The 20,870-nt window shown below is 38.9% G+C and overlaps 1 protein-coding gene and 1 long non-coding RNA gene across 17 annotated transcripts in view; one reads left to right on the plus strand and one right to left on the minus strand.

The window, feature by feature from the left end:
- Prkd1 (protein kinase D1) overlaps nucleotides 1–20,870 on the minus strand; it is a 313,794-nt gene that overhangs the window by 67,840 nt on the left and 225,084 nt on the right. For 8 of the 15 annotated variants that reach the window (XR_005505595.2, NM_001276715.2, XM_039113014.2 and 5 more), the window contains 3 exons: nucleotides 18,923–19,054; nucleotides 16,257–16,417; nucleotides 4,106–4,129 (listed from right to left, as the gene is read on the minus strand). Coding sequence is in view for 11 of the 15 variants with exons in the window: in NM_001276715.2 (NP_001263644.1) it covers nucleotides 4,106–4,129; nucleotides 16,257–16,417; nucleotides 18,923–19,054 (317 nt within the window). In the remaining 4 variants the exon portion in view is untranslated. The other 7 variants (NM_001412095.1, XM_039113015.2, XM_063262563.1 and 4 more) reach the window with 5 other exon arrangements.
- LOC120103532 (uncharacterized) overlaps nucleotides 1,929–20,870 on the plus strand; it is a 73,899-nt gene continuing 54,957 nt past the window's right edge. Inside the window, exon 1 of one of the 2 annotated variants that reach the window (XR_005505935.2) lies at nucleotides 1,929–2,058. This is a non-coding gene — a long non-coding RNA (uncharacterized LOC120103532). The remainder of the gene's footprint in view (nucleotides 2,059–20,870) is intronic. The other variant, XR_010052668.1, reaches the window with a different exon arrangement.

Genomic DNA, 20,870 nt, shown 5'->3' on the forward strand with positions numbered 1-20,870 from the left:
GAAAGGGATGGGGAGAAAACTAATTATCTCAGTAAAATCATGGACAATCAAATTGGTGATATTTATTCCCATAATTGAGTATTTGGTTCTACTTGAGTAGCCAGAGGCCTGGGCTGGGCTTATTGTTGATACCAGGGAGAAGTTGGGGAAGTACAATGACCTGAGACTCAGAGACTAGAGGTTTCTTCTGAAAATCAACCATAATGTTACTTTTGCAGTCTTTCACAAAACCCTAGCCTGTGTTACTTAACGCCACACTGTATTGCCAGTGTACTCTGTGTGTATGTGTGTGTGCATGTGTGTGTACAAGTATGTATTGTGTGTTTGTGCATCTCTCTGCGTGTGTACATGCCACCTTTCCAAAACAATGCAGGAAGGCAAGATAAGATGTTTAAACCAGAGCTTTTCTTTTTCTTTTTCTTCCACATATATGATCCCAACTCACCTGAGAACTAAAATAAGTTCTAAAATTGCTAACTAAATGACGGTGTTATTTCTAGTGCATGGCAATAGGAAAAAAGAGAAAAAGATTATTACCCTATGTTGAGCTATTTAGAGAAAGTGACACTTTAGTTCATAACTTCTGTACATTGCCTTATCTTGTATTTTATGAATTTATCTTAAAAAGGAAACTTTTTTCCTGTGGAGGAAGGGAAAGATAATTACTTAAAATGACTTTATATAAGAAAACTATGTTTAATGAAGCATAGAAGGCAATGACATATTTCTGGGGAAACAAATATTAAATATAGTATAATAGTGTACTTATGTGTATCTGTGTGCTGTGTACATGTACGGTGCACACATGTCATATCACCTGTATGGAAGTCAGAGAATCATTAGTAAGAGCTGGTACTTTCCTTCCATTTGGTGGGTCTTAGAACTTGAACTCAGGTTGCAGACTTGGTGATAAATGACTTTATCAGCTGAGCCACCTCCCTGCCCCTAAAAACATAAATATTTAAAACTTGTAAAGTTTTAAATTCTAAGTTACCACTATATTCTTCCTTTATTATAATTACTTTCACACCAATCTTTTCATATTTCCTGGGTATGAGAATTCCCCATGACACATAGTTCTCACATACAGCATGAGGGTCCTAGGCTTCAACTAAGAACTCAGTATTTATAAGGGATTAGAAATTAAAGGGGTATCGACCTGGCCAAATTTGACAAGGAGTTCAGTGTGAAGATGAAAGACAGCGAATACCTACTGTTGGATTTGGGGGAACTCCAGAGGACCTGGCATATTATCAGAGGGATGAACACGTCCTGTGGAGTCTTTGTTCAAGACTCAGCTCTTCCCAAATCCTAAGAAAGTATGTACTGGTGATACATGATGCCCTTTCCAAGTAGGCTTCCTGAAAGTCTGCCCCATAGTGCTTCCATTTATACTTGCCCTCTTAAAGTTTTTATCCAAAATATATATTAATTATGTGGACACCTTCTACACCAGTTCTATTGAGTAAGATCAGGCTATCCCACAAGGAGCCCCGCCTTGTTATTTTACTGCAAGGTTCCTTCTTCCCCAGAGATACGCCATTGTTTTTGGTCAAGGTTTTATGGTCAGGAGGCAGGGAAGTGCTGATAAAGCAGCTCTGCACAGGGCTCCTCACTGAAAATGCACACTGCCCTGGTTTGTATGTGGAAAGCTCAGTCAGACATAAACCCAGAGAAACCTCATGACACCAGGCAGTGTACTACAGGACAGCCATGGTTTTTGTAAAAGTGGAAAAGGACTATAATGTAGATGAGTCATCAGGATTCCTGGAAGTCTAGAACACAAGAGTATCAAGTGTGTACCTCCAGATAGATATTTGCCATGCTGAAATATGCCCTGGAAATGTTGTTCTGTATAGAAAATATCACCATAGTTGCACTTAGCATAGGAACAGCTATTTCTCATTATTTGCTCATCGGAGAAGAATCTCCCTGAATTCTTCTAACATACATCAGGTTCATCACCAGCTGATAGATCTTGTCTCCATTGTTAAAAACAAATGAAAGCAGCAAGTGAATGAATTATTCTGGGGAGAACATTTCTATGAAACTGTGCAGGTAAGAATTCCTGCCACAATTACATGTGAGTCAGTGTACTTGATGAAAATCGCAAGCTTATGGCAAAGTATTATTTATGAAATACATGCACTCCATAGTAAGTTGAACTGGATGTTGTTTAAATTTCACAAAATAATAAAGTTTGAGGATATAAAATGTTCAGACACAGATACGAGCTCTATGTTCCCTGACAATTTCTCTAAGGTAATCTGAATATTAGGAATAAACAAAAAGGCTTAGAGTAGAAGATATTAATGTCGCTAACAGTAGGTTTTAGAGGCTGCTAACCTCCATATTGAAACTGTACTAGTAGATGCCTCTTCAAATATATTAAAATATTTACAATAAATAAAGCTATGAAGCCTAACGGGTATTCTTTGTTTGTTGTTTTTTAATTTTTGTCTTTTATATTATCTTGTGTCTACAGAGGCTGCCCACTGCTTTCTTTTTTTTTTTTTTTTTTTTTTGGTTCTTTTTTTCGGAGCTGGGGACCAAACCCCACTGCTTTCAATGCTTTGTTTTCTACTTTGGCTTTCCCTCCTTTATTTCCAGGAAAGATTACTCTCCTAAATCCTTTGATAAGGAGGATGTTACCTGTCTGTACCAGCTTATGGTAGTATATTTCAGAACACCTCAGACTGTATAAAACCAAAGGAAAATGAGTGTTGAAGAAACCATCATATTGCAGCCTAAAACATGAGTCCTTCTCTTTGTAGATGTTGATGAAGAGAAAATTGGTTATCCCTTTGAAAAACTGCATATAAACAAAGTTCCAGAAAAATCGGTTATGCAGAAAGTTTTTCTTATTTCTGTCACGAGCTATGCTTTGAAGAAAGCCAGGTTGCCTTTAACACGTATGTTTCCCAAAATCACAATCACTCCTCATCTTTCCCACTCAGTTCTTGAATACAAGGATTGATGATTGAGAACGCCTCCCACTTCTTTTAGGTCTCACGACCCCGGGATTACTCCAAGGGAAAACTACACCTTGAAAATTATGTCTAAAGAAACAAATTACAGAAATATAAAAAGTTACACATTGTTTTTACATTGAGCTCCTCTCTATGCAGGACACTTTTCAGCAGAATTAATTTTCCAAAAAGGAGTTTACCACCACTGCAGCAGATTTCTTAATCAAATACATTATACACATGAAATCTTGATTTGACAATTTTACTTAACCTGAAGATGTTCTGGTTGTGTTTGTGCTACTATCTTCTGCTGGAGCAGCCTAAAGAAGATGATCTGAGGGGGATCCTAACAATGGTGCGTGAAGTCTGTATTCTTAGCAGGAAAACAGCACTGGGTCAGCTCCCAGTGGGTGTGGGGAACTAGATATTAGCAAGGTAGTTGGCTTGAGAATTATCCTAACAAGAGCATGGCTGCAGGCTTGAAAAAAGTTCTACTAATTATTTAAGGTGGGTAAAAAGCCAATTTTACATTTGGGGGATGGAAATTTGTTCCATATTCAAGGACAATTTCTGCCTGAATCGGAAGCTTAGTGTTTCCCATTCCCATATCACCTTTTAGAAAAGAAAGAACAGTTTGAGATTTACCCAATGTTCAAACAGAAAAGGCTTTTCTTAAAAGATTAAACTCAAGAACTAGAAGAGGAAGTCGGGGTCATTGCCAGGCATGCCTTTGTTTAGTCCCTATATTCTCAAGCCACACCAGGCAGGACAGTCAGTGTCCTCGCTCTGCATGATTCTGTGGTATCTGGAATGAGAACCAGTGTATATACATTTCGGCTGACCACACAGCTTGCCTTTTCATTTTTATAGACAAGAGACCTATGTTAGGAAAGCAAGCATTTAGGGGGCAAACGTTGGCCTAAGAATCAACCTTAGTCACTTTAATGAAGATACCGATTTTCGTTATTTTGGGGATTATGGAATTCAAACAGTGACAGTGAGAAATGGCAAAGAATGACGGTGATACTCCAGGGCTCTGTGTTCAGTGGTCTGAACTCTTTAACCACAACTAAATGCAGCTATGCCTGAAGACCAGGGTGCTGGACATTCTTACTACCAGGTAGCTTTGTACCTACCTCAAAGCCAGGGCTCACAGGAGACTGAGAGATGAAGTTGAGAGAGCAAAGAGTAGGCGAAGGAGGAGAATAAAAAGGAGAAAAAAGAGAAAAACAAGGTTACTAGGGAAAAGCATATTAGTCAATGCTGATTAACATGCATGCACGTGCTATCAGACCAAAGCAAAATGCTGCTCTAATCAGCTTTGTGGACACACCAAAGTCCAAACTGGAAAATGCTTTCAAAGTTTTAAAATTTGAGTGGAACAGGAGGTACTAAGTCACAGATGCAAAATGTTTTGAGATGTGAGTAGTGGTTTAAAAAAAAAAAACATGGTCTTAGTGATGAGGGATGGTGTTTGTACCTCATTGAAAACAAATTAGAGTCAAAATGAAGTATTTTTGACCTTTAAGCAAAGGATTAGGTTTTCTTCAAAATAATTCTGGCTCTCAATATGAAATGAAGAAAAAGGTCATTAGAGCAATCAAATATTTCATAGCTGTTATTTGCTTGCAGTCAGTTGAAAGTGAGCTGGGAAGCATAATCACAATCTGTCTGGGGATACCTGGGCTGCCCAAAGTAAGAGCTTCCAGAAGACAAAGGCAGGTAGTGATTAGATGGCTTGGTGGTTGAGGGTCATGGCTACTTTTCCAGAGAAGCTGAGACCGATTCCTAGCACCCACATGGCGGCTCACAACTGGCTGGAAATCAAGTTTTCAGGGAGCCAGTGCCTGTCTATCATTCTGCTGACGTAAGGCATGCAAGTGTACCACAGATAAACTCCAAGCAAAACACCCATACACATAACATAAAATTTAAATATCTTAAATTATTTTTAAAAAGAGTACAGATACATCTATCGTGCATTTTCTTTCTTTGTTGATTTCTGATTTCACCCTAAGTTAAAATATCGTTTGAAAGTAAAAATACATTTAAATTTTAGAAGAAATACTTCGATTACATATAAAAAATTAAAAAGAGAACACTTAATTGGAAATTTACATTGAATGTATTCTTTTTATCTCTATTTTTAAGACAAAAGAAAAGATGTAGGGGGTTGATCCATTTGATATCCAGAAACCAAAACAAAAATAAACTCTGGTTGAAAATATTCTACAAAACCTGTAGCAATGCCCTCTGATGTTAGTGATTTTCTTCCTTCCTTTTGCTAAGTACGCTACAGAGCCTTCAGAAAAATCATATTACTTCTATCTGAGATCTCTCTATCTTGATTTGCAGTAATGGGGCCATTTACTCGGGGGCACTGAGAGCTGTATACAGTTAGACTGAGGTTTTACCGAACTAACTTGGCATCTAGCACTATCTCAGCTGTTTGTGAGTTGATGAGTAATATCTGGGAACAAAGGGATAATGACTTCTCATTTGAACACAGACCTAAACATGGCTTTTCAGGGAAAACCATGATCTTATACGTACATACTATTATAGGCCAGAGAACCAAACCAAACCAAACCAAAAAAACCAAGTTTCTCAAACTCCAAAACCATATGTACATGGCATCCAAAACTCATCGTTCTCTTCACTATTGGTCCTGAGGGCCTCTCTGTCTGGTCTCACGTCAGAATTCACCTTTCAGATTATGGTGCGTAGGATGGACAAGGCAAGATGCATTAACTCAGTACCTTACAATGTTCCAAAATGTACTTGTCTCACAAAATACCCATGGGTTTTATGAGGGAAAAGGTAATTTCATGCTGATTTAGTTTAAAAACACGGACTTTATTATTGTAAAAGTCCTTTGACCATTAATTATGCTTAGTAGCTACCATAACTTCCACTACATGGGTGCTCCAAGAAGAATTTAACAATTTTATCCATACATGGTTGATTTATTTGCAATTTTTTGCATGGGCTTGTGTGTTATGTGTATGCATATGTGTCTGTGTGAGTGTGTGAATGTGTGTGAGTGTGTGTGTGACTGTGTGTGTGTGAGTGTGAGTGAGTGTGTGAGTGTGTGAATGTGAGTGTGTGTGTGTGACTGTGTGTGTGTGAGTGTGTGTGAGTGTGTGTGTGAGTGTGTGTGAGTGTGTGTGTGTGAGTGTGTGTGAGTGTGTGAGTGTGTGTGTGTGAGTGTGTGAGTGTGTGTGTGTGTGTGTGTGTGTGTGTGTGTGTGTGTGTGTGTATGTGCACATTAGTGTTTGGATGAATGCAGGGGCCAGATGTTGACTGGTGCTTTTCCTGGATTACTATCTTCTCTATACTTTGAGGCTGTCTCTCATGAGATCTCACTGCTTGCACACCCTCTCTCCTGCTGAGCAATGGGATTATTGGTGGTCAATTATGCCCATGTAGCTTTAATGTGAGTGGTGTGGGTCTTAATTTTGGTCCTCAGACGTGTGTTAGACTGACTGAGCTTGTCTTGTTCAAAGAAATTCTGTTAAATAACTTTTTTTTAAAGAAAAACACTAGAAAACAGACAACACCATCTTTTCATCTGGTTAAGGTAGAATCATCAAGAGTTTCCACAGATCACCAAGAAAGAGACTCATATAGCAATGCCCATTCCACATGTGTGTGCTACAGGACAACAGTTTCTCTTTTGCTTTGCTGTGGCTTAAAGGAATATCATATGAAATATAATGTGGTGTCTTTAGCAAAACCTACTAGACAAGACCATGGCAATTAAAAAAATAAAAAATAAAAACCGTGAATTTCAGCATGCCATGGCACATTAGTTTTCATATATTTATCTAAGGTTTACTATTTGCTAATGAATAATGGCAGATTTCTGACCATATTTCTAAACCTATTTTAACTAAATTAAGGGAATCTTGTGATGTAATGAGTAATAACTGTAATGTTACATGTTAAGTTGTGATAAACATCTCTATGACTTTCTACTTTGGACAGCTATAATATAATTTTTGATCACTGATTCTCAATCTATGGGGCATGAACCCTTTGGAAGTCACATATCAGATATTTACATCACTATACATAACAGTAGAAGAATTATAGTTATGAAACCGCATCAAAATTATTTTGTGGGACCACAACAGCATGAGAAACTATATTAAAAGGTCACAGACTTAGGAATATTGAGAAACACTGATTTAGATAACTTTTTAAATTCACTTTACATCCTGATCATAGCCCCCTTCTTCCTCTCTTCCCAGTCCCACCGTGGTTACCCTCTCCTTCTCCTCAAGGAGGGGGAACACACCCTTGGGTACTACCCAACCCTGGAGCATCTGGTCTCAGAAGGACTAGGCACATCCTCTTCTTAGATAATTGTACAGTTGTGATTTATAAGGGTATATGGGTTATTTATGAGGGTATAAATTTTTTTAACCTTTATTAACTTGAGTATTTCTTATTTACATTTCGAATGTTAGTCCCCTTCTCGGTTTCCAGGCCAACATCCCCTTAACTCCTCCCCATACTCCCCACATTACAACCCTCGCCACAACAATCACGTTCACTGGCGGTTCAGTCTTGGCAGGAACAAGGGCTTCCCCTTCCACTGGTGCTCTTACTAGGCTATTCATTGGTACCTATGAGGTTGGAGCCCAGGGTCAGTCCATGTATAGTCTTTGGGTAGTGGCTTAGTCCCTGGAAGCTCTGGTTGGTTGCCATTGTTGTACATATGGGGTCTCGAACCCCTTCAAGCTCTTCCAGTCCTTTCTCTGATTCCTTCAACGGGGTCCTGTTCTCAGTTCAGTAGTTTGCTGCTAGCATTGGCCTATGTAGTTGCTGTATTCTGGGTGTGTCTCTCAGGAGAGATCTACATTCAGTTACTGTCGGCCTGCACTTCTTTGCTTCATCCATCTTATCTAGTTTGGTGGCTGTATATGTACAGGCAACATGTGGGCAGGCTCTGAATGTGTGTTTCTTCTGCCTTTGTTCTAAACTTTGCCTCCCTATTCCCTGCCAAGGGTATTCTTGTTCCCCTTTTAAAGAAGGAGTGAAGCATTCGCATTTTGGTCATCCTTCTTGAGTTTCATTTGTTCTGCGCATCTAGGGTAATTCAAGATTTGGGCTAATATCCACCTATCAATGAGTGCATACCATGTGTGTTTTTCTGTGATTGGGTTACCTCACTCAGGATGATATTTTCCAGTTCCATCCATTTGCCTATGAATTTCATAAAGTCATTATTTTTGATAGCTGAGTAGTATTCCATTGTGTAAATGCACCTCTTTTCTGTATCCTTTCCTCTGATGAAGGGCATCTGGGTTCTTTCCAGCTTCTGGCTATTATAAATAAGGCTGCTATGAACATAGTGGAGCACATGTCTTTTTTATATGTTGGGGCATCTTTTGGGTATATCCCCAAGAGAGGTATAGCTGGATCCTCAGGCAGTTCAATGTCCAATTTTCTGAGGAACCTCCAGACTGATTTCCAGAATGGTTTTACCAGTCTGCAATCCCACCAACAGTGGAGGAGTGTTCCTCTTTCTCCACATCCTCGCCAGCATTTGCTGTCCCCTGAGTTTTTGATCTTAGCCATTCTCACTGGTGTGAGGTGAAATCTCAGGGTTGTTTTGATTTGCATTTCCCTTATGACTAAAGATGTTGAACATTTCTTTAGGTGTTTCTCAGGCATTTGGCATTCCTCAGCTGTGAATTTTTTGTTTAGTTCTGAACCCCATTTTTAATAGGGTTATTCGTCTCCCTGTGGTCTAACTTCTTGAGTTCTTTGTATATTTTGGATATGAGTCCTCCATCAGTTGTAGGATTGGTAAAGATCTTTTCCTGACCTGTTCCTTTCCATTTTGTCTTAACAACAGTGCTTTTTGCCTTACAGAATCTTTGTAGTTTTATGAGATCCCCTTTGTCGATTCTTGATCTTAGAGCATAAGCCATTGGTGTTGTGTTCAGGAAATTTTCTCCAGTGCCCATGTGTTTGAGATTCTTCCCCAATTTTCCTTCTATTAGTTTGAGTGTATCTGGTTTGATGTGGAGGTCCTTGATCCACTTGGACTTAAGCTTTGTACAGGGTGATAAGCATGGATCGATCTGCATTCTTCTACATGCTGACCTCCAGTTGAACCAGCACCATTTGTTGAAAATTCTAAATTTTATCTGTTCGATGGTTTTGGCTCCTTTGTCAAAAATCAAGTGCCCATAGGTGTGTGGGTTCATTTCTGGGTCTTCAATTCTGTTCCATTGGTCTATCTGTCTGTCTCTGTACCAATACCATGCAGTTTTTTATCACTATTGCTCTGTAATACTGCCTGAGTTCAGGGATAGTGATTCCCACCAAAGTCCTTTTATTGTTGAGGATAGTTGTAGCTATCCTGGGTTTTTTTGTTATTCCAGATGAATTTGCAAATTGTTCCGTCTAACGCTATGAAGAATTGGATTGGTATTTTGATGGGGATTGCATTGAATCTGTAGATCACTTTTGGTAAAATGGCAGTTTTTACTATATTAATCCTGCCGATCCATGAGCATGGGAGATCTTTCCATCTTCTGAGGTCTTCTTCAATTTCTTTCTTCAGAGTCTTGAAGTTCTTATTGTACAGATCTTTTACTTGCTTGGTTAAAGTCACACCGAGGTACTTTATATTATTTGGGTCTATTATGAAGGGTGTCGTTTCCCTAATTTCTTTCTCGGCTTGTTTCTCTTTTGTGTAGAGGAAGGCTACCTATTTATTTGAGTTAATTTTATACCCAGCCACTTTGCTGAAGTTGTTTATCAGGTTTAGTAGTTCTCTGGTGGAAATTTTGGGATCACTTAAATATACTATCATATCATCTGCAAATAGTGATATTTTGACTTCTTCTTTTCCAAACTGTATCCCCTTGATCTCCTTTTGCTGTCTGATTACTCTGGCTAGAACTTCAAGAACTATATTGAATAAGTAGGGAGAGAGTAGGCAGTCTTGTCTAGTCCCTGATTGTAGTGGGATTGCTTCAAGTTTCTCTCCATTTAGTTTAATGTTACCCACTGGTTTGCTTTATATGATTTTTATTATGTTTAGGTATGGTCCTTTAATTCCTGATCTTTCCAGGACTTTTATCATGAAGGGGTGTTGAATTTTGTCATATGCTTTCTCAACATCTAATGAAATGATCATGTGGTTTTGTTCTTTACGTTTGTTTATATAATGGATTACGTTGATGGTTTTCCGTATATTAAACCATCCCTGCATGCCTGGGATGAAGCCTACTTGATCATGGTGGATGTTTGTTCTGATGTGCTCTTGGATTCGGTTTGCCAGAATTTTATTGAGTATTTTTGCGTCGATGTTCATAAGGGAAATTTGTGTGAAGTTCTCTTTTTTTGTTCAGTCTTTGTGTGGCTTAGGTATAAGAATAATTGTGGGTTCATAAAAGGAATTCGGCAGTGCTCCATCTGTTTCAATTTTGTGGAATAGTTTGGATAGTATTGGTATGAGATCTGCTATGAAGGTCTGATAGAATTCTGCACTAAACACATCTGGACCTGGGCTCTTTTTGGTTGGGAGACCTTTAATGACTGCTTCTATTTCCTTAGGAGTTATGGGGTTGTTTAAATGGTTTGTCTGTTCCTGATTTAACATCGGTACCTGGTATCTGTCTAGGAAATTGTCCATTTCCTGCAGATTTTCAAGTTTTGTTGAATATAGGCTTTTGTAATAGGATCTGATGATTTTTTGAATTTCCACTGATTGTGTAGTTATGTCACACTTTTTATTTCAGATTTTGTTAATTTAGACACACTCTGTGTGTCCTCTCTTTAGTCTGGCTAAGGGTTTGTCTATCATGTTGATTTTCTCAAAGAACCAACTTTTGTTTCTGTTGATTCTTTGTATGATCCTTTTTGTTTCTACTTGGTTGATTTCAGCTCTGAGTTTGATTATTTCCTGCCTTCTACTCCTCTGGGGTGTATTTGCTTCTTTTTGTTCTAGAGCTTTTGGGTGTGCTGTCAAGCTGCTGATATATGCTCTCTCCTATTTCTTTCTGCAGGCACTCAGAGCTATGAGTTTTCCTCTTAGCACAGCATTCATTGTCCCATAAGGTTGGGTATGCTGTACCTTCATTTTCATTAAATTCTAAGAAGTCTTTAATTTCTTTCTTTATTTCTTCCTAGACCAGGCTATCATTGAGTAGAGCATTTTTCAACTTCCATGTATACCTGGGCATTCTTACCTTATTGTTATTGAAGACAAGTTTTAGCCAGTGGTGGACTGATAGGACAAATGGGATTATTTCTATCTTTCTGAATCTGTTGAGACCTTTTTTATGACCTACTATATGGTCAATTTTGGAGAAAGTACCATGAGGTGATGAGAAGAAGGTATATCCTTTTGCTTTAGGATAGAATATTCTATAAATATCTACTTCCATTTGGCTCATGACTTCTCTTAGTCTCTCTATGTCTCTGTTTAACTTCTGTTTCCATGATCTGTCCATTGATGAGAGTGGGGTGTTGAAATCTCCTACTATTATTGTGTGAGGTGCAATGTGTGCTTTGAGCTTTAGTAAGGTTTCTTTTATGTATGTAGGTGCCCTTGTATTTGGGGCATAGATATTTAGGATTGAGAGTTTATCTTGGTGGATTTTTCCTTTGATGAATATGAAGTGTCCTTCCTTATCTTTTTTGATGACTTTTAGTTGAAATTCGATTTTATTCGATATTAGAATGGCTACTCCAGCTTGTTTCTTCAGACAGTTTGCTTGGAAAGTTGTTTTCCATCCTTTCACTCTGAGGTAGTGTCTGTCTTTGTCTCTGAGGTGTGTTTCCTGTAGGCAGCAGAATGCAGGGTCCTCATTGTGTATCCAGTTTGTTAATTTATGTCTTTTTATTGGCAATTGAGTCCATTGATGTTGAGAGATATTAAGGAATAGTGATTATTGCTTCCTGTTATATTTATATTTGGATGTGAGGTTATGTTTGTGTGCTTTTCTTCTCTTTGTTTTGTTGCCAAGAAGATTAGTTTCTTGCTTTTTCTAGGGTGTAGCTTGCCTCCTTATATTGGGCTTTACCATTTATTATCCTCTGTAGGGCTGGATTTGTAGAAAGATATTGTGTAAATTTCATTTTGTCATGGAATATCTTGGTTTCTCTATCTATGTTAATTGAGAGTTTTGCAGGATACAGTAACCCGGGCTGGCATTTTTGTTCTCTTTGGGTCTGTATGACATCTCTCCAGGATCTTCTGGCTTCCATAGTCTCTGATGAGAAGTCTGGTGGAATTCTGATAGGTCTGCCTTTATATGTTACTTGACCCTTTTCCCGTACTGCTTTTAATATTCTTTCTTTATTTTGTGTATTTGGTGTTTTGACTATTATGTGACAGGAGGATTTTCTTTTCTGGTCCAATCTATTTGGAGTTCTGTAGGTTTCTTGTATGTTTATGGGCATCTCTTTCTTTAGGTTAGGGAAGTTTTCTTCTATGATTTTGTTGAAGATATTTACTGGTCCTCTGAGCTGGGAGTCTTCACTCACTTCTATACCTATTATCCTTAGGCTTGATCTTCTCACTGAGTCCTGGATTTCCTGTATGTTTTGGACCAGTAGCTTTTTCCGTTTTACATTATCTTTGAACATTGTGTAGATAATTTCTATTGAATCTTCTGCTCCTGAGATTCTTTATTCTATCTCTTGTATTCTGTTGGTGAATCTGTATCTGTGGCTCCTTTTCTCTTCCTTTGGTTTTCTATAATCCGGGTTGTTTCCCTTTGTGCTTGCTTTATTGCTTCTATTTCCATTTTTAATTCCTTCACCTGTCTGATTGTGTTTTCCTGGTATTTTTTCAGGGATTTTTGTGATTCCTCTCTATAGGCTTCTATTTGTTTATTTATGTTTTCCTCCGTTTCTCTATGGGAGTTCATGTCTTTCTTGAAGTCCTCCAGCATCATGATCAAATGTGATTTTAAATATAGATCTTGCTTTTCTGGTGTGTTTGGATATTCAGTGTTTGGTTTGGTGGAGAATTGGGCTCCGATGATGCCATGTAGTCTTGGTTTCTGTTGCTTGGTTTCCTGTGCTTGCCTCTCACCATCAGGTTGTCTCTGGTGTTACCTTGTTCTGCTATTTCTGACAGTGGCTAGACCTTCCTATAGGCCTGTGTGTCAGGAGTGCTGTAGATCTGCTTTTCTGTTTTCTTTCAGCCAGTTTTGTGAACAGAGTCTTCTGCTTTCGGGCGTGTAGTCTTTCTTGTCTACTGGTCCTCAGTTGTTCCTGTGGGACTGTATCCTGAGTCCACCAGGCAGGTCACTTGGAGCAGAAATTTGGTCTTACTTGTGGTCCCAAGGCTCAAGATGCTAGTGGGGGGCTGCTTTTGAGCTCTCTATGAGAGCGGCAACCAGGAGTGCCTGCGCTGCCTTTTCCTGGAGCCCCTGCACACCGGGGTCCCAGATGGCATTAGGTGTTTTCCTCTGGACTCAGAAATGTGGGCAGAGCATAGTCTCTTCTGGCCTCCCAGGCATGTCTCCCCTCTGAAGGTTTAGCTCTCCCTCCCATGGGATTTGGGTGCAGAGAGCTGTTGATCGGTCCCTTCAGGTCCAGGCGGTGTCTGGACCATGGGGGACCTGCTGCTCCAGTGCCCCTTTCTTCCGGTTCCCAGAGGCTGTATACAGTTTCCTCCTGGGCCAGAGATGTGGGAAGGGGTGGGCAGTATTGGTGGTCTCTCCCGCTCTGCAGTCTCAGGAGTGCCCACCTGTTCAGGCAGTGAGCTCTCTCTCCCACGGTTTTGGGAGGGTATAAAGTTTTATGTTGACATCCTGACAAGGTTTTGTATATATACACATGGAACTTCTTTCCAGATAATATGCATAATTCTTCTAGCCTCCTAGACAGTTCACATCAGTTCTCTCCCATCCCATATCCCACTAAGAGAAAGCATGATTTTCCTGTTCTTCAACCTAAATTGAATTTGCCTCAAATGGAATTCACACCCTGAATTCAAAAGTAAAGACTATTTGGTATATCCTTCTTGTTTGACACAGGGGTCTCATTATGCTACTCACACTGGCCACAAAATCGTATGTTCAGTCATTGTTGTCTCCCTGCAGCTCCTGATTGGGAACTATGGGCATAGGGAACTACTACCCCCCCACCCCTGAATTGATTTCTTTATTTACCATTGCTTTGTGAAATTCACCTATGTTGTTGAATGAATAGTAATTCCTTAATCACATTGACTATATAGACATAACCTACTGAGTTACTGTTGTTTTCGTATATGTGTTTTTAGTGCTGGAAACTACACTCATGAAATCTCAAAAATACCCTTGCCTAAATAAGACCTGAATCATGACAATACCAGGTGACATGCCAATATGGACAGGGAAATCTCACAAGGCTCCACCTGCCCAATCAATGGCTTCTGAGAGAGGACAAGCTTTCTATGGGATGAATTCCCTAATAAATTACTCTATTCCAAGTGAAATGTGTTCTTAATTTGAATAACTCTTAATTTCTTGATTCTTTTCTTTTTTTCTCAGTGATTTAAGTTCCTTTACAAAAATTTTTCTATTTTGGGTATTTTTATTTATTATTCCTTCTTACTTCATAAAAAATCAGGGTGTACCTAAACTTTATTTGCATGTTGTTTGAAGCAGAGTTAACCAGGTCCCAGGTTAGATCTGATGGAGCACACCCTTATTCCTAGCACTTGAGAGGAAGAGGCAGAGACAGGACGACCTCTGTGAATTCCAGAGCAGTGCTGTCTACCTAGTGAGGTCAAGGATAGCCAGGGTGACATAGTGTATATATTGAGAGCTTGCCTCAAAAAAAAATCATATTTTCCATAGATATTCAATGAATTCCAGAAACATTTACTCAGAAGTCTATAGTTACCTAATAGCTATTCCATTAAACATAAATCAACCAGGCTATCTGTTTGAAGGTTCTGGTTTAATATAATTCTCTACATGTGTGATGCCATATGATCTTAAAGGTTTATATTTAAAGGTTATATAGCATTATATTCTATGTATCTTCATATGTTACAATTTTTCAGTTTTATTTTATATCAGAATTCTTGATAGTAACACTATTGACATTTTCTTAATTTCAATGCCCTTATCCCAAACATTCTGCCTTGCAATTATAGTTACCCCTACTGCAAGTGGTGTAACTTAAAAAGAAATAATGATTTTTGATTTCAAACTCAACCAAAGAACTTCAATGCAGAGTTGGTAGTGGTTAATTATTTTAAAATAGAAATTTTAAGTAATTATTTTTTATAAAAATATCCCTTTATTCTAATTGATTCACACATACAGGATTCCCTAGAATTACATACATATCTTCTGAATATTACAAAGTTATCATATTCATCTAAGTACTATAAGGATATAGTACACAAATAGTTTCGGCTAAAAACAGAAGGCAATGTCAGCAAAAACGCAACATAAGAATAAAGATGAATGAGTATCTGACATGTGACTTAGTATATTACAAAATTTGTCTTTAAAGTCAGAAATACTTTCCATGCAACAACAATCACACACTGTCATATATAACTCCAAAACTTATATCCACTCAAATTTAAGGTGGATTTACTTGACCTTAGTAGTCCTTACCTTTGCTTTTCATCAATTTCTGTAATAACTATGCTATAACGTACCAGTGAATAGTTAGTGATAAGAGAAAGTGGGGCTTTAAGCCATTAGCTGTTTCAGAACTTCATTCTTGCTGTAAATAACTTATACAGCCATCATCCTATTCTTCTGTTAATGCTTGGAAAATTAATGTCCCTAACAAATGCTTTCATAGAGTCCATCAGCAATTTCATAGGTACAGAAATATTTTAATAATGAAGTGCAATTATTTTCATGGCACTTGGAAATGCCCAGTGATAAACTCGTATGAATGGCAGGAATGCCAAGCAGGAGGGCTTTGGTGTTTTCATAGAGGCAAATTTCAGATCACAGCTCAGAAGAAATATTGACTCTGCTACACATACTTTAGGACTCTGCAGAGGAGACCATCTTTTGCAACATGAACACATTTGTTCACGCTGCTCAGGCCTTATGACCATGATGAAGCCTCACATGTTTTTCAGTTTCACAAAGCTCAGGGAAGAAAGCAAACTCAAAGCTGTTGGATATTTGATGAGGCACTGACCAACCTACAACAGAGACCCAGTGAAAACACAGTCATCAACACAGGAGCTGCATCTCCCTCCCAGCATGCCTCCTGGCCTGACACTGATATCACAACATCCCCCAGATTTCTCAAGCAAGCGGGGAATGCATAAACAGCAGATCATACCAGTAGAGGCTCATCGGGGGCACTGGTGGAGAACTCCGCAGACGCTGTGCGGACAGTACCCAGTCCAGTGAGGGAAACATTTGAGAGCCTTCTCCTTCTCACTCCACTGCAATTGTTGGGGATTTTAAATGCACATCTCTTATGGTAATTCAGGCCACATCCTGAGAAACAAACATAAAAATAGCTCTCATTTCACCAGAAATTAAATCTATTCCATCATTACTTATAAATTAAGAATTTGAAAACATAGCACGACATCAATTTGTCGCGATGCTACTTGGAAATACAAATTTTTCTTTGTGCTTTCTCTGAGTCTGTTCCTTATTTTAACATGGTTTTCAGATTCTCTTTTGTAAAAGTTCAACAACTTCCCTGGTTGTTTGGTTGTTTAATTTTCATTCATGCACTTTTTTTGATATTCTGAATATAATAAAGTTAGGTTTCAAGAGATCCACAAATATGTTTACAAATACATTGAACCATTTTTAGCTCCTATCATTTTAAATGTTTATGGGCAGACAGAGGAGAAAATTAATCATAGTTCATCACAAGTTTGGGTGACACTGATCTTAAGCTTGTCTCTGCAATTTGAGTACATGACCCTGAACAAAGTATTTTTTCTCAATTAAAGATGGGAATCTGTAAAATGGAGACAAAAATAACTACTCCACAGAATAAAGATACTATAAAGTACATACACTTGATGGTTTCCAGGTAACAGATAGATGGAAACATATCTCCCCCTTTGGGAGGTTTTAATATATATATATATATATATATATATATATATATATATATATATATATATATATATATATATATATATGCATGTTCCTCACATAGCTGGCACCTGCTGCTCAGAATTTTCTTTTATGTCACAAAATAGGTCCTACAGCTTTTCATAAAACATACTTTACAGATTTGCCACCCAGATATGAAGAGCTTAATGAAGCTATGATCCTGGGCTCCCTGTGTGAGAGAAATGAGATGTGTTCACTTTCTCATGCTTCTGTGGGTATGTAGAATGTAAAAGTTATGAGGTCCTGAAAGTGTCTGTAACAAAACTTCAAAGAAATGCCTGGGAGGATAGGTACTTTGGCAGTTAAGTGTCCTTATAGGCCTGACAAGGGCAATGAATGGCTACACAAGAGAGGGGGGGAGGGAGAGATAAAGATACAATGGAGACCCAGAAAATTTGGAGATGACATGAAAATTGGGTATTGGCTGAGGAAAGACTCTCATTGTGCAGAGCCAGGCTAAGAGAGACCATCTGAGCTATATACAACCAGCAAAGCCATTAAAGCAGGGCTGCCTAAGTCAGTTAGAGAACACACCATGCCACCATGTAGCCTAGATGCTGGATATGAAGCTACAAGATTTGATATTTGCATTTCTGGGTATGGGTCTTGTTTGGTATGGTGACTCTTCTTTGTTATTGTTACCGCATCCTTTTGAATCTGAATGATTACCCTGACTCATTAAGGGTTGAAAGTATGTAACCAACAAACACAGAAGCAAAAACAAACAAAACCCTCATTTTACAGCTAAGAGGAGACATGGATTTGGAACCCTGACAGACGCTGGCATAGTGAGGTTATGTCACTTCTTACTAGGAGACTCAATACACTTTGCATGATGAGACTGGCATACACATTTTCGGCATCTAGGACAGAGTGTGACAGTTTGCAATTGGAATGTCTACTGAATGCTCCTGTGTTGATGACTGCCCAGCAGGCAGACTATTCAAAGGTATAGGAATGTTAGGAGTAAGGGACTTAGTTAGAAAAATAAGTCACGGGGACATGCCTGAAAGTGTACATTTGTCTTGAATGCCAACCTCTCAGCTCTCATGAGGTGAGTGATACTGCTTAGCTGTATTCTTTGCCCTGCTGTTCTGCCTCCTTGTTGACCCAGAGTCAAGTGAGCATGGACTTAAACCCCTGATACTGGGAGTCAAGCGTTATATTTCCTTCTTTAAAGTTCTCCAAAATGTTTTGTCAGAGTGGAAGAAATCTAGTCAAAACAACACACCCAAGGCATGGTTTCTTCTAGATTTGCTCTCTGTGAGTTTCCATTCCACTGGTAAGAATTAAACAATTACGGTGAGATTATTTACAGGTTTTATTCCGAAAGGGTGACCATAGTGACTCGAAGCACAGCATTTTCCCAAATAGAGACCACAGGTAACGGATGCATGAGTCCTTGGGACTGCAGAGTGGTGTTTTTGTACACTGAGCTGTCCAGTTCTCTTTGGGAAAAAGCTCATACCATTGTGTGAAAACACACATGGAAGTCCCATCATCCCATTCATCATCAGGGTGATCGTGGGTAGTTTGATTAACCATCTAAAACTCTGGATCCTGTTAAAGCAAAGTATTGCAAGTTCTGGCTTACATAAGATGGAAATCTTAGTTTTCATTTCTGGCTAAGATACCCCATGCACTACAGTATGGAAACCTTCCACTTGAGGAAAGAGGTGAGAACTTATAGATGAGGTAAAGAATGTTAAAATCAAAGAACTTTAGAACTGAACAAAATATTGCATAAATGGAGACAGATATCAAGATGACAGGAAAATGCTTACGAGAGAGGACGGTGTCATCTGAAGCACACGGAAGCAGCAACTTCAGCTCACATTAGGTGTGGAGGGACAGAAAACAACTCACCTTCACATTTAAGGCCTTGGCGCACCAGTCCCCACAGCATTTCTCCACAGTGATCACAGAAAGCAGGGGCTCTGTATGAATGAACGAAGAGAGCGTGAGGCCGGATCTGGAAGTCTTCGAAGGTGGCTGAAGCTGCAGAAAGAGCACAGTGCAAGAGAGATTGAATGGATACACCCATCTGCAAACAGGCATGCCAGGTGAGGGAAAACTAGCCAAACGCAGTGCTGTATATTCGGGCCAGCCTTTGGCAAAGTGTGTATTCAGGGATAACTTGGGCTACATGACACATAGACTTTACACCTTACAAATCATACAGAAAATGATAGGCAACATGGCTTGTACTTTCATTCATTAGGTTTTATTCTGAAACACAATGTTATGCTTGGTGGCACAACAGTGTCTTCGACTTCTTTTTCTGCATGGCAATCTTCCTTTCATACTATTTCAGTAACAATAAATTGCTAAAGGAAAGGGAGGATGGCATGATAAGCTATTTGCTTCCTGCATGGCTGATATATATATTAATTGAAAATATTTTGTTTTTCACCCCTAATGAGGAGCTGCTGACTGTTGGTAGCTCCTGGGAGAGGGAAGAGTCTATTTCCTCTAAGAGTATTGTCCCTGGTTGGTTGACCATGCTCCAGAGGATGACTCACACCCATGGATTTATGGGGATCATGAATTGGACTCAGAAGTCATGAAGCTGGGAAGCAATAGGGGAGTGAGGGTGAATCTGTAAGGAAAAAAGGGAGTGGAGAGGAAGTAGACTGTGATCAAAATACATTGCCTGCTTGTATAAAATTCTCAAAGGATTAATAAAAGCATTATACTGAAAGTATTTTGCTTCTCACCTAAGGTATTCAAATATATTAATGAAATAAAAAGCGACAGCCTGTATTTAAACACTGTTTTCAGGTAGGACAAACAGTGTGAAGAGGAGCATTAAAGTGTAATTGGAGCAGAGAAGTCCGATTACACCCTGAGGCTGACCATCTTCTTGGAGGGATACAGATGGATTAACACTTGAAAACTGATACCAAACATTAAAAGTGTAACCTCCAAATAACCCCGACACTTCCTCATGAGCAGATCAAATCGAAGGATTAATAGGAATGGACCAGCCATGGTTTACTCTGAGAAAAACATGGATAAACTACGTGTGTGATGGAGGGTCCTTTTGTTCTTTTCTAAGTATTGCCTGTTTAATGAAGTGCACATAAAAGACAGCTAATGCACATGAGCTGAGCTACACTGCTCTATGGACATTTCTGTATTATAAAAGTGGCCCACGTTTCTGCTATTCTTCAAACTAAGAAGGATAAAGCGAAAGACTGGTAGAGTTGCGTCTTTTGGATTTCTCCGCAGTTGTAAGCTCATGTTCAGTGTTCACTACTAAGACAGACAGTGCACTCCTGGCAACCAGGATTGCTGCAGGAACCAGATATCACCTATGAGGTATCACACATAACCACCATGAACCTCGCTATCTCCCTTCAGAGGGGAGAAGGGTTGCATGACCATGGGATTCTCTAGCTCCTTAAAACCTGAATCTCCACTAAGAATAGAAGACGATCCTGGAGACTTGACTCCTCAGGCTTTATACCTAGTGAATTTTGGAGAAAAAAAAATGTTGCAAATCAGAGAACGTGTTGATTAACAATATTATCGACAATGCTTTTCTAAATCAATCAGTAAAAAGTATGGTTATCATTCAAGGTACCAATTTATACACACTGGTGATTGGGTTAAAATGTATCTAATCTAGAGAATGCTAAATTCTCCTTAAAATTGATCTCTTGAACTCATGAGCAATTTTCCCCAAAACCATTAAAGAAAACACATGAATACACTGTGCCAATCGTTCATTCCTAGTCCCCTTCACCATGGAATCCACCCTTTCCAGGACCAAACCACTATGACAATACTATGACAGTAATTAGTTGAATAA

The sequence above is a fragment of the Rattus norvegicus genome, chromosome 6 (genome assembly GCF_036323735.1).
Source record: "Rattus norvegicus strain BN/NHsdMcwi chromosome 6, GRCr8, whole genome shotgun sequence".
In the NCBI taxonomy this organism is placed as follows: Eukaryota; Metazoa; Chordata; class Mammalia; order Rodentia; family Muridae; genus Rattus; species Rattus norvegicus.